General features: G+C 26.4%; 2 protein-coding genes across 2 annotated transcripts; both read left to right on the top strand.

The window, feature by feature from the left end:
- Positions 1 to 29: 29 nt before the first annotated feature.
- On the top strand, positions 30 to 10,196 carry LOC122501137 (DNA polymerase subunit gamma-1, mitochondrial). Its single transcript, XM_043610413.1, has 5 exons — positions 30 to 350; positions 425 to 1,464; positions 6,818 to 8,094; positions 8,131 to 9,826; positions 10,055 to 10,196. The coding sequence occupies exons 2-4, from the start codon at positions 488 to 490 to the stop codon at positions 9,792 to 9,794; spliced, it is 3,918 nt and encodes a 1,305-aa protein (XP_043466348.1). The 5' UTR covers positions 30 to 350; positions 425 to 487; the 3' UTR covers positions 9,795 to 9,826; positions 10,055 to 10,196.
- Positions 10,061 to 12,823, top strand: LOC122501277 (probable RNA-binding protein EIF1AD). Its single transcript, XM_043610619.1, has 2 exons — positions 10,061 to 10,330; positions 12,599 to 12,823. The coding sequence occupies exons 1-2, from the start codon at positions 10,061 to 10,063 to the stop codon at positions 12,821 to 12,823; spliced, it is 495 nt and encodes a 164-aa protein (XP_043466554.1).
- Positions 12,824 to 15,121: the final 2,298 nt, after the last annotated feature.

Genomic DNA, 15,121 nt, shown 5'->3' with positions numbered 1-15,121 from the left:
GTATGACGAGAAAATTGAACCTTTACCTAATTTTACAAAATAAAAATTTTCGAGTACAAAAACAAAGTGAAATTGGTGCAATTCATAAAAACAATGAGTAAATAACGTAAATAAACATCTAATTAATACAAGTTTCTTGAAAATAATTTTCAAAACTTCTTTCTATCGATTTTTGAAAATTTTCAATGGAGTAAAACACGAACGTTGTTAGCGCATTGTCATCGCGCATTTACAAAGTTTCTTTCGCGTCTAATAATTTGATTTTATTGAATTTTCAATACTTCAAAATCCTTGAAACGATAGACAGAAGAAAAAGGTATTTCGCTAAGCTTTTCTACAGTACTTTTCAGGTAATTTTTTCTTTATAATAAAACATACAGTCTCCATCAAATAGTCATCACAATACGTCATACTTTTTTGTTAGAAACAGCACGTGTAGGACTTACAAAATTCAGTTCGTAGAAATTTGTTTATTAAATTTTTAAAGATGATTTTAAAGCTTAGAAATATGTCAGTGCGATACAAAAGTACTAATTTTTTCAAAGAGTTCGCTCGTAACGACAGAAAGAACTGTGAAATACGTATTATTCGTAAAAAAGAAACAAGTGATGGTGATAACAATGGTCTAACCTCAAAACATTACAACATGGGTTATCAATATAAATTTATGAGAAAGGATATTAAAACATCGCCCTATGATGTCCCACCAGATCTCAAATCAATTCGAAGACTAAAACAAAAATACAAAGGTTACAGTGCAAAAACAAATAAACTCTCCGCTGAAAATTACATTTCAACAAGAAATCCAGAAGAAATATCGGACGTTCACTATGGAATAAGAAAACGTTCATTTTCCACATTTTCGAATAATACAAATTCACTCTGTGCCAATTTTATCCTAAAGGAAAGTAAAAATTTCGAAAAACCTCTTAGAACCGTTAAATGGAAATCACAAACAAATAATCCAATCAATTCACCAGCTAGTAATATTAAATATCGCAATTTTAAAAATACAAAATTCAAAGTAATTAAATTTAAAAATTCCACACTAATACAGGAGACAATAAATAAAACGACTACAATTCAAGCAACAGAGGAAGTTTCAAATGATAACAATGTTAATTTAAAAACAGATGAAAATCGAGAAAATGAAATTTGTTTACAAATGCTATCGTCATCATTGTTTAAAACACTTTTTCCAGAAGGAAACCAGTCATTTGTTTCCCCAGAGAAATTAGATTCAATAAAAAAAGAATTAGAAACTTTTGGATTAAATGTCGATAAACAAATTCGCTTACCAAATGTGAATGTAGAATTGCCTAGTCTAGAGGGAAAGAATATTGAAGAGCATTTTTACAATATTGCTACATCACAAATCAAACCCTACTTGAAAGTTGTGAATGAGCTCATTAAAAAAATCCCACCAGCTCCTGAACAATGGATTCTTCAAGAAGGATGGACAAAGTGAGTTCATTTCATAATTAACTATAATTATAATTTATTATCATTTTTTTATTACTATTTTACTAATTCTAATCATTATTCTAATATTTTACTATTTTTAATTATTATTTGACTTTTTTTAAATTTTTAAATATTTATTAAATAAAATTTTTAACATTAATTTTATTAATATCAATTTTTATTAAAATAATAATTTCACTTAATAACAATTGCCTTTAATCATGCACAAGTCTTTAACGTTCAAATAAACGAAATTTTTTGCTAATATTAATAATTTTCAAATTATTAACTGTGTAAAAAAAGAAAAAAATACAATAAAACATTTCGAATCTATATGGGTGATTCTCCAAAAAACCTCATTTTGCATGTAATCAATATTTTCTAAATAATTATAATCATTTGGGAAAATACCAAGTCATATTTCCCTATTTTATCACTTTTTCTAAATGTTCTGCAAGAAAAAGTTGTAAAATTTTATTGTTTAATACATTTTTAAAATATTTTACCACCTCAAAATCGATTTTCTAACCTGTCATCTAAGTGCTTTTCATTTTTTCAATAGGTAAAACAATTATTTAAAACATGAAAATTGGTACTTTATTAATTTTTTCTAAAAGTTATGATATTTAAGAATAATTTTCTAAAATATGAATAAAATATGTCGTGTAGTTTTTTTAAATATAGAAAATGAAATTTGTCATGTAGTACCGCGTCATTCCTCTCACTCGTTGAATATTATCCAATATTTTTGCTGTGGGTAGAGATATTGATTAATTATTGTGATCAATATTTAAATTAACATCTCTAATATTAATTTCTTAAGTTACTTTTTAAAAAATGTCATTATTTTGCGTTAAAAAAATTTAAATTGAGACATAAGCAGAGATTCACAACCTAAAGCGTCATTCCTCTCACCCCTAATAAAAACAATATTAATATATATAAATGGATCGCAAATTTTTTTCACATAAAGTTATCCTTTATAAACATGATAGGGCATTCTAAGCTGGAGGAAAATTATTTGTCAATTAAATAAAATTAAAAAATGTTGAAATCGTCATTCCTCTCACCCGTCATTCCTCTCACTTTTTTGAATAAAAGTTAAAAATTGATATGATTGTCGGTTGTTTACAAACTGCCAGTGAAAAGTGAACCTAAAATGTATGAAACATAATTTTTAACAATTGTTTAAAGAGATTTTTGATAACTGTAAGTATTTCAAAATCTATAAAATTTATAGATAATATTAATAAATTATAATTTTTAAATAATTTTTTGTAAATAGAAAAATATATATAATAAAAAACGCCGGCGCCAAATTTTAACCTCTTAATTTTTTTGTAAATTTTAATTTAAAATATATACTTTTAAAGCTAAAAGTTAGCATGATCATGCTATAGAGGTGGTAGATTTTTGAAAGCTCAATATAATTGACTGCATTAATCCATAAATAATAATTTTTTTTCTTTTCTGTTTGTAACTCACAAAAAGGAGTATTTCGGGAGAATCACCCATATAATTTTTTTTAATTCGTGACGCAATATTTTTGCAATAAAATTTTAATTTTGAAGAAAATAAATAAATTTCTCGTTTATTTCAACGTTCCGAACTTTGATAGACATTTGTTTTTTTTATAATAAAAATGTGTCATATTTTCAGGGTTGCCACAGAATTTTTATTTTGTTTTGCCCGGATTTCCAGATAGAATTTTGACTTTTTTTCCTAAAAGAAGATTTTTTTCACAAAAAATATTCTGATTCACTCGAAAATTTATTGGATACGCAAAAAATGTTTCTATTACATTTATTTATGAATATATTTGATTGTAAATGTCTTCGAAATATTAATAGTTTTTTAAAATAAATATTTAATTGTTATTATTAATATTTTTCCATAGAAACTCAAATTTTCTAAAATTCCAATTTAAAATCCCTTTTTTCAAATTCTTTCCAATTTAATAATTCATAAGAATTAAACAAAATTTAAATAAATTAAATTAAATTCTTCAAAATTATTATTTTCAATATTTCAAGTCAATTATTTTTTTTTATAGAAATTAAGAAAAAAAAATTCAAAAACCAAGTTTTTCAGACGTTATAATTAGAATTATTTAAAATCCGCATTTTCTCAAAATTCAATTTAAAATCACTGGAAATTCAATTATTAATAAACGTTGCTGATGTAACTTCTCTAAAATTATTTTTAAAATTTAAATTCAATCATTTCCTAGAATTTCTAAGTAAAATTCTTCTTTAAATTCATTATTTTCAATCATTTTTGCGAAACTTCTTTGAAAATTCAAAGAAAAAAAAGGAAGTTTATCTAAAATAATTCAAAAAACTTGTTTGTAATTAAATTTTTTCGAAATTTTGATTCAAAAACTAACTCTTTCAGAATTTTTAATTTAAATGATTTAAAAATAAAATTTTCTAACATTTTAATTCAAAACCTTTTTAAATTCCTTTTTAATTACAATTATTGAACATTCAATTTTCCAAAATTTTATTTCAAAATCTTTTGAAATTCTTTTTAATTAAAATTATTAAACATTCAAATTTTCCAAAATTTCAATTTTAATTGCTAAAAAGAAGTTCAAAAAATGATTTGCAATAAACTTGTATTAATTAACTGTTTATTTTGTTAATTAAAATTACTTAAAATTAAAATTTTCCAAAATTTCAATTTAAAACCTTTTAATTAAAAATATTAAAAATTTGAATTTGTAACCGTTTGTATTTCAATTATTTATAATAAAAATTGTAAACGCATCAACTTCTCTAAAATTCAATTATTTTTCGATTATTCAAGTAAAATTATTCGTTAAATAATTTATAAGTAATAATTTCATGATAATTCTTTAACAAATAAATTATTTTAAATAAACTCCATTTCTAATTCTGTAAATTTCAATTATTGTCAGAAATAGAAAAAATTAAAAGTTTTATATTAAAATTCGTGGTGATTACAAATTTTATAAGCCAAACAAAAAGGAAATTCAAGAAGAATGAAATTTTTTCAATATTTTCAAAGGTTTCACAGAAATCCAAAATTTTCTTTTAAATTCTAAAAAAAGTTAATATTTTTCCAGTAGTTTTGTTTAAATTCTCTGATTTTTCTTTAATTTTCTAATGACCAATTTTATTTTCCATAAAGTTTTGACCTTTTAAATGAACAAAATATTTTTTCTGTTCAAACATTTTCCAAAATTACTAATTCTAGAATGGAAAGTGTATTTTATTAAAAAAATTATTTTTCATATTAAAAAAATTCTAATTCAAATTAAATGAATAATTTCTATTAAGAAGTTAAACATTTAATTAATTTATTTATTATTCAGGGTTGCCACAAATATTTAATTTTATTTTTCCGTAGGAATTAAAATTCTTCAAAACATTCAAATTCAAACCTTTTTAAAATTCAACAACTTATAAGAATATTATTACAAAACATGAAGAAGGCGATCACTCCGAGTTGAAGACTTAATAATAATATTATTATTAATTAATATTATTATTATTAATATTATTATTATTAATATTATTATTATTTCTTTATGTTTTGTAATAATTTAAAATACCATAAAACTTTTCAAAAAAAGTTAATTATTTAAAAAAATGTAATAATATTCGTTGCAAGAATTCAATTATTATCAATTTTCATTAGAAAATTCTAGAAGAATTCAATTATTTAAATACAAAAATAAATAATTTATTGAATAATTGAATGTTTGTTAAAATTGAATTCTCATAAAGAATTTTATCAACAAATTTTTAAATAATTGAATTCTTTTGACAAAATTTAACAAAAATTTTAAGAATAATTACATTTTTCGAGGTATTTGATTAATATTGTATTAAAAATAATTAAAATCCTGCGATGAGTTTTATTATTTATGAAAATAATCAAAATTTTCCCAAGAATTTTATTAAAATTTTTCTAAAATAATTAAATTTCGGAGAAGAATTTTATTATTTATATAAAGGTTCTTGAAATTTTGACAATAAGTTCTTTTTAAATTTTGAACATAATTGAATTTCTGCGAAGAATTTTATTACTTTTGAAAATAATTGAATTCTTCCAACGAATTTTATTCAAGTTTATTAAAATAACTGAATTTTTGTGAAGAATATTATTATTTATATAAATAATTGAATTATTGCAACAAATTTTATTTAAGTTTATAAAAATAATTGAATTTTGGTGAAGAATTTTAATATTTTTAAAAATAATTGAATTATTGCAACAAATTTTATTTAAGTTTATAAAAATAATTGAATTTTGGTGAAGAATTTTAATATTTTTAAAAATAATTGAATTCTTGAAAAGAACTTTGTTAAATTTTTTTTAAATAATTGAATTCTTGCGACGAATTTTATAAAAAAAAATTTAAATAATTGATATTTTACGAAAAATTTTATGAAATTTTATATTTTCAATAATCGAATTTCTGTGAAAAGATTATGAAAATAATTAAATTATTTCTAAGAAATTTATTAAAAATTTTGTAAATTCCTGCGAAATTTTGTCAAGAATTTTATTAAAATTTTTAAAAATAATTTAATTTCGGAGTAGAATTTTTTTATTTATAAAGGTAATTGAAACTTTGACGATAATAAAAAAAAAAATTTGAAAATAATTTAATTTCTGGAATCATTTGTAACTTTTCCAACATTTAGTTTTTTTTAAAGTATTTTTAATTAAAATTCTTCTATAAATATAATATTTATGAAAATTATAAAAATTATTCATTAAATAATTTATAAGTCATCATTTTATTATAGTTCTTGAAAAATTAAGTTATTTAAAAAGAAATTATTGGCAGAAATAGAAACAATTGAAGGTTTTGTATTAGAATTCATAGTAATTTTATTGTTTATGAGGCAGACAAAAAAAAACATCAAAATTCAGAGTTTTCTCATGAATTATAAAAATTCAATTTTTTCCAGTACTTTTATTAAAAATCCCTGACCAATTTTACTTTCCCTGACTTTTCCCTGAATTCCCTAACCTGTGGCAATCCTGTTATTTATTTACGTAGTAAACGTAATTAAATAAGGAATTTGAATAAGAATTAATTTTTTTAATATAAAAAATAATTTTTTTTATTAAAATACAAATTAAAAGGAGTAGCAAAAATATAATCATTCATTAGAACGTTCAAAGATTTTAAAACAACAATTTTATTTATTTTTTTTTCCTTTTCCTTGAATTTCCTAATTTTTCTAAAGTGCGGCAACTCTGATTAAATATTTATGTAATTAAGAAACATTTTCACATTCAAAATTAAAAAAAAATATTTAGAAATATGTTTAATATTAAAAAAAAATATATAAAAATGTTTATAATATTCCAGATATACAGAATTCGGATCGGAAAAAGTGGATTATCCACCAGAAGACGGATTAATATTCGACGTAGAAGTTTGCGTCAATGAAGGACAACTTCCAACCCTAGCAACAGCAGTGAGTAAAAATGCATGGTACGGTTGGGTGTCAAAATCCCTCGTCGAAGGCTCGAATGTCGTCAAGGACAATTATCTCTCCGACGACTATCTCATACCCCTCGAAAGTACATCCGAAGACTATGGAACAAAATTAACAAATTTCCAGAAACGAGGAAAATTAATAATCGGTCACAATGTCTCTTACGATCGTGCTCGAATTAAGGAACAATATTGGCTGAATTCAACTGGAACACGATTCATCGATACAATGTCAATGCATGTATGTATTAGTGGAATCAACAGTTTTCAACGAGCTCTCTTAAAGTCAAATAAAGAAGAAGACAACGACGACGACAGCCTTGATGAGAAGTTGCGCAATCTCTCCTCATTGAACAATTTGTCTGACGTTTACAAACTCTATTGTGGACGGAAAATCGATAAAAAGGCTCGCGACTTATTTGTCGACGGTACACTTTTACAAATTCGAGAGCAATTCAACGATATGATGAAGTACTGCGCCAATGATGTTCGTTCCACATTTGAAATATTTCAAATTTTATTTCCTTTATTTAAAGAGAGATTTCCACATCCAGTCACATTTGCCGGAATGTTGGAACTTGGCTCGGCCTATTTGCCTGTGAATTCAAATTGGCGGCGTTATATCGAGGAGGCGGATTTGACTTTCGATGATTTGAGTCACGAGTCGAAGGTTATTTTGTCGAAAAGAGCGGCCGAGGTGTGTCGATTGATGCACGATGGCAAGTATAAGGAGGACTTGTGGATGTGGGATCAGGACTGGAGTACTCAGAGTGTTAAGATCAAGTCGCTTCTGACGAAGGAGAAACGTTTGGAAATGATTCGAGAAAAGGAGGAAAGGGCGAAGGAAAAAGAGGCCGAGAAAAACGAAGAGGAAGAAATCGATCCGCTGGAGGAGAAATTTTCCTATTTGCACGACACGAAATATTACCTTCCGGCGAAAATGCCACACATGCCGGGCTATCCCACCTGGTATCGAAAATTATGTGACAAAAAAAGCGACGAGGACTGGCTACCAGGCGCTCAGAATATCAGCACTTCCATGAAAGTCGTACCGAAGATTTTGAATCTCACTTGGGAGAATTATCCCCTGCACTATATTCGCGAACACGGTTGGGGATTTCTAGTTCCCTACAGTCAAGATCTTAGCAATGAGACGAAAATCCCCTTGAGGGAATTGCTTCGACAGTGTCCACTGCCCGTTGAGAATCGAGAAGGAGAGACTGATTACGCAATGATGACTTTGGACTCAGAGGTACAGAGTGAATTGTCAAAGACGGAATTTTGGCGAGAGAAGAGGAGGAAAAACCCCGAGGGTACTTTCTACAAGGGAAGTGGAGTCTGGTGTAATGTGGATATGGACAATTGTTGCTGGTTCTTCAAACTCCCGCACAAGGACGGAGCGTCGAAGAATGTCGGCAATCCCTTGGCGAAGGATTTTTTGAATAAATTCTCCGACAATGTGCTCGCTGGTCTCGACGTGAGTGCCACCTCGGTTCTCAAGATAGCGAGAATGTTGTCTTATTGGCGGAACAATAGGGACCGAATTCACTCCCAACTGGTTATTTGGTTCAATGAAAAGGGGTTACCGAGTGCTTTTAAGAAAAGAAAAATGCGGTACGGCGCGATTCTTCCCCAGGTTGTGGTCTCTGGGACATTGACCCGACGAGCTGTGGAGCCGACTTGGATGACGGCGTCGAACGCCCATGGGGAGCGAATAGGATCCGAATTACGTGCCATGATCCAAGCGCCTCCGGGTTATAATATTGTTGGAGCGGACGTGGACAGTCAGGAATTGTGGATCGCTTCCGTGATCGGCGACGCTCATCACGCGAAAATCCACGGAGCGACACCTTTTGGATGGATGACCCTGATCGGTAATAAAGCCGACGGGACCGATATGCATAGCGTCACGGCGAAGGCGATCGGAATATCCCGGGACCACGCGAAAGTAATCAACTACGCTCGAATCTACGGCGCCGGGCAGAGATTCGCCGAGAGACTTCTGAAACAATTCAACCCAACGATGACCGAGTCGGAAGCGTCCTCAAAATCGAAAAAAATGTTCGCTTTAACAAAAGGACGAAAAGTCTACCGTCTGAAAAAGGAATTCATCAGCAAGGAGCTCACCGACAAGGAATACTCCGGAGGATTAATATTCAAACTAGCGAAGATCTACGGTCGCACAGTGAGCGAAATGTTCGAGAAAGGTCAATGGATCGGTGGCTCTGAATCAGCAATGTTCAACAGACTCGAGGAGATTGCCGGCAGTTCACAGCCGGTTACTCCATTCTTGAACTCGAGACTGAGTCGGGCATTGGAGGGCCAACAGGTGGACGACGATAAATATCTGCCGACGAAAATAAATTGGGTTGTTCAAAGTGGAGCGGTTGATTTTTTACACTTGATGTTGGTCTCGATGCGATGGCTGATGCGCGATAATGCGAGATTTTGTCTCTCGTTTCACGACGAAATCCGCTATCTGGTATCGACCAAGTTTAAATATAATGCCGCACTTGCCATGCACATTACAAATTTGCTGACTCGTTCTTTTTGCTCCTCGCGACTTGGCTTGAAGGACTTGCCAATGTCGGTGGCTTTTTTCACCTCAGTTGAAGTTGACACTGTTCTCAGGAAGGACGCAAATCTCGATTGTAAAACGCCGTCAAATCCGCATGGACTCGAGGCTGGCTATGAAATATCGCCTGGAGAGAGTTTAGACATTTGGAAGGCTATTGAAAAATCATCGGGAAATATTGGCACATACTCGTCGCAGAATAAAAATAGAAATAATTCTAATCTTGAAAGTGGCAAAAGTAAAGAAGACGCCACTGATGACGTTCGAATGTGATTTTTTTTTACTCGTGCATTTTTTCTCCTAAAGTAATTAATTTCTCTCTCTGTATTTTTTCTACTTTTGCACTTTTTCATTTTCTTTTTTAATTCAAGCACATTATTATTTTTACACTTCAAAACTATTTTTCTCCTGTTTGATTTCAATTAGAAATTAGACTAAAAAATAGAAATTAGAATAAAAATGAGCAAAAATAGAAAATATTTTCAACAATTCCAAAAATTTGTGGAGAACTAAAATTTGGTTTTATTTTTCAGTTCAGAATGTCGAAGTCAACAAAACGCAAACACGTGACCAGGGAACTTGAGGAGGATTTAAGTGTGCCATCGGAGACTCAATCGATAGTTCAACTGATAGAATCAAGAGGAAATAACCTTCACGAAGCAATGGATGTAAACGGAGAACGATTCCTTATATCTATGCCACGAAAGTTTCGGAACAACATATGGGTTAAAAGAGGCGATTTCGTTATCATCGAGCCAATCACTGAGGGCGACAAAGTTAAAGGAGAGATAGTTAAGATTTTAAGAAGGGTAAGACGAATTTCAAAAAATTTTCTTGGTAAACCGAAAACAAATAATTATTTTTGAAGAGAATGTGAAAAAGTCAAACTAAAACAGTCTTCGCCCTCATCTACTAAAATCTGCTGTTTACTACATTTTTTACGTTATGCTACTATTTGGGTACTCAGTCGCTAAAACCTACAATTTCTGTTTTTTTAAAAGAATTTACACTACTTTAAATTCGCTAATTCTTTAAAACGATTCAATTCAAATTCAGCCAAAATTAAATTATTTTCATAAATAATAAAATTTTTCGCTATAATTCAATTATTTTCATAAATAAAATTCTTCTCAGGAATTCAATTATTTTTGAAAATTTTAATAAAATTCTTTGCAACTATTCAATTATTTAAATAAATAATAAAATTCATTGCAGGATTTCAATTATTTTTATTACAATTTTACAGTAATTGCCCAAAACATGAAATTAATCTTAAAAATTTAATTTCAATTCCTCGAGAAAAAATAATTTTTTACAAAAATATTAGAATTTTTCATAGAAATTCAATTATTTTCGAATATTTTAATAAAATTCTTCGAAATAAATCAATTATTTTAAATACAATTTTAATTACATCTTTTTGAAATAATTCTATTATTCTTTTAGATTTTAATAAAATTCTTAAATTTCTTAAATATTTGATAAATAACAAAATTATTCCCGAAAATTCAATTATTTTCATAAATAACAATATTCATTACAAGAATTCAATTATTTTGATAAATAATAAATAGCTTCCGAAAAATTCAACTATTTTCATAAATAATAAAATTCTTCTTAGAGTTTCAATAATTTTCGTGAATAAAAAAATTCGTCTCAAGAAATAAGTTTATATTTTCAAAAATTTTTATAAAATTCTTCCCAAGAACTCGCAATTATTTTTAAAAAATTTAGAAAAACTCTTCTGAAGAATTCAATTATTTTCAAAAATAATAAAGTTCTTTACAGAAATTCAATTATTTTTGAAAATAATATTTCTTGCAGAAATTCAATTAATTATAAAATATTCAATACAATTTTTTGCAAAAATTGAATTTATTTCATAAATAATCAAATTTTTGGAAGAATTCAATTATTTTCACAAATAATTAAATTTTTGGGAGGAATTCAATTATTTAAAAATTTTTTTAATAAAATTCTGCAAATAAATTCAATTATTTTCATAAATAATAAAATTCTTTGTAGAAATTCAATTTTCAATTTTTTTAAAAGTGTTAATACAATTCTTCAAAAGAATTCAATTACTTCTAAAAATAATATAAATCTTCGCACGAATTTAATTATTTTATAAATTTAAAAATAAAATTCTTCTATAAGTAATTCAAATATTTCCAAAGACTTGTTCAAATAACTATTCAATTACATATTTTCATAAATAATAAAATTCATCGCAGGATTCCAATTATTTTTAATACAATTTTACAGGATTTGTTCAACAAATGCAATTTTTCTTAAAAATTTGATTAAATTTCTCCAAAATATTAATTATTTATTTTGAAAGAAATCAATTATTTTAAATACAATTTTAAAAAAAAATTTTTAAATAATTCCATTATTCTTTTAGATTTTAATAAAATTCTTTCCAAGAATTCAATTATTTACATAAATATTTCTTCGAAATAATTCAATTATGTTGATAAATAACAAAATTATTCCCGAAAATTCAATTATTTTGAGTCATTTTAATAAAATTCTTTGCAAAATTCAATTATTTTCATAAATAACAATATTCATTACATGAATTCAATTATTTTTAAAAGTAATAAATTTCTTCTTGGAAATTCAATTATTTTAAAAAATTCTAATAAAATTGTTCGAAATAAATCAATTATTCTAAATACAATTTTAATTACATTTTTTTGAAATAACAAAATTATTCTCGAAAATTCAATTATTTTGAGGCATTTTAATAAAATTCTTTGCAAAATTCAATTATTTTCATAAATAATAACATTCATCACAAGAATTCAATTATTTTTAAAAGTAATAAATTTCTTTTTGAAAAATTCAATTATTTTGAAAAGTTCTTTTGTCAGTTTTGTGAAGTGTCTAAAACGAGTTTTTTTGGTCGTCAAGTTTAATTATTCAATAGCTACTTTCAGTACCACTGTTTTTATTTCAAAAGCTACTTTTTGCTTCTTTTTTATAATTAATTATCGAGTGCGAAGTCTGCTAAAACAAAATTTCCAAATTAGAGAAAAAAGAGGAATATTGAACAAAAAAATAATTCTTTTCAGGAGCACATAAAGTATTTGCAGTCGCAAAATTGTTGGCCCCAGGAATTTCAGCAGAAACGACACGAGAGCAATGGCGATGCGGATAACGAAGAAGAAGACGATCCAAAGGATAATGAGGAAAAGGAGGAAGATGATCTCTTCGTGAACACGAATAGACGACCCTTAAATCACGACACAACCGAAACTGAAAGCGATTCAAGTACCGAAGCTTCTGACTCCGATTAACTGCCTACAAATCACTCTCTAGTTTCCAAAAACTCTTCTAGTTTATCGAAAATTAATTCAATTCTCACGAAAACAAAAAAGGAACAAAATCCTCAAGTTCTGAACGTTCAAATAAAAAATTTTCCTAAAGTTCTCAACGTTTAAATTATTTTTGTTTAAGGCTTAAATTTTCCTAAAACTTTAAACGTTCAAATGACCAATTTTTCAAAAAGTTCTTATCGTTAAAAATGAACGAAGTCTTTTTTTTTGCTCCGATATTTTAGAAAAATTACTAACTGAATATTTTTACAAAATTTAGTAAAAAAATATTTTTGTCAAAAGAATTCAATTTAAAAGAAAAAAAAGTATCGTCGTTCATTGAAACGTTCGAAACTTTAGAAACTGAACGAATCATTTGCTAAAAATATTTTCATAAATTCTCAGTTGCAAAAATGAAAATTTACATTTAAAAACTAAAAATAATTTTGTTTTTTTGTTAATTCTTATTAACGCAAATAAGTTTTAATTTTAATAAAAGGAAAATTCCAATAATAATTTTATTTCAGCAACAAATAAATAAATTCTATCATTTGAACGTTCGCAAACTTTAGGAAAATGAAAAAAAATTCTTTAAAAAAAAAGAATTTTGTCCAAAACCTGAAAGTAACCGTAGTTTATTTTTTTGGAGACAGAAAGAAAGAGCGTAAAGAAAAATTCACATGACAATGACTGTAAAGTGCATTTATATACGTAGCTAGAGTAGAATGTGTCGTGTGCCAAGAAAAACTAGTTTTTAAAAAAAAAATGTGAATTGATAGATCTCCAATTGATGTAAATATTGTATTAATGTGTACATTATAATTCGAAAATATCAAGTATATTTTTCTACCACGTGGTACCTTCCAAACAATTTTATTGTTCTCTGTGTGTTTAAAACAAAAAAACAAAAAAAAAAGAAGAAGAAGGCGATTGTTATCTTTTCCTGAATCATAGAATCTTAATAAGCTGTGTGATAAGAAACAAAGCTAAATAAAATAAAGCTCGTTATGATTGTTGAAATTTTTATCTTTTTTCACTAAACAGGAAATTAATAACCAGAAGCAAGAAAAATATTTTTTTTTGGGAGAGAGAAAAAATGGTATTTTTTGGGAGAAAAATAGAATTTTCTCTCTCTCTCTCTCTCTCTCTCTCTCTCTCTCTTCAATAATTGTCCTCGGCTTTTATTTATTTTACGATATAAAGTCTAATGTAATTTCTTTTTTTTTAAATGCTGGAACATTTTGTTTCTATTCCATTTCTTATACTTTTCTTGCGACTTGCATTCAACTGTGAGAAAATTGTAAATTGCTGTGGCAATTCTGATAACAAGAAAAAAAAATGAAATAGAAAGCCCTGAGGCAATTCGATCATACACATTTATTTGTGTACACATTTGAACGTGACTATCGAATAAGTAAAATGCAACGATTTTTGATAAAGAATTTTATCTATAAAAACCGATACAAGCCATCACGACATTGAATTCATTCTTGGATAAATATTAATTTAAATAGAAATTATTTTTTCCTCCCACAAACGCAATTCGATTAATTTTTTTATAACAATATAGTATTATTTTTTTTTTGTTATTCTTTTTCTATTTACTCAAATAAAGAAAATAATACACAAAAGTCAATTCGATTTTAAATTAAATTGACTAATCAATAATTTAGAAACTAATTTGTATATACAATTATACATAACTAGCAAATTAGAAAATAATTACGCAAATTACAAAATTTTTAATTTCCAAATATGAATTTTTAAATAATTTTAGATTCAAACTTTAAAAAAATTCAATTATTAACTCATTTACTAATCCATTATTCTTGTTTATTAATATCAAAAATTTTAATAAAATTCTTCGCAGGAATTCAAATATTTACATAAATAATTCAATTATGTCGATAAATAACAAAATTATCCCCGATAATTCAATTATTTTGAGGCATTTTAATCAAATTCTTTGAAAAATTCAGTTATTTTCATACATAACAATATTCATCACAAGAATTCAATTATTTTTAAATGTAATAAATTTATTTATGGAAATTCAATTATTTAAAAAAATTTTAATAAAATCGTTCGCAAGAATTCAATTATTTTCTAAAATTTCAATAAAATTCAATAATTAAATGTTTAACCTCAATTATTAACAAACACGATTATTTTAAAAACTTGAAAGAAATTGTTCATAAAATTCAATTATTTAAAAAACTTTTAATTACATTTTTTAAAAAAGCTTCATTATTTTATTAAAAATTCAAAGAAATTCTTCGA

The sequence above is a fragment of the Leptopilina heterotoma genome, unplaced genomic scaffold (assembly GCF_015476425.1).
Source record: "Leptopilina heterotoma isolate Lh14 unplaced genomic scaffold, ASM1547642v1 Lhet_103, whole genome shotgun sequence".
Taxonomy (NCBI): Eukaryota; Metazoa; Arthropoda; class Insecta; order Hymenoptera; family Figitidae; genus Leptopilina; species Leptopilina heterotoma.
Note: the sequence above shows the minus strand (reverse complement) of the source record. Positions and strands in the feature narration are given on the sequence as shown.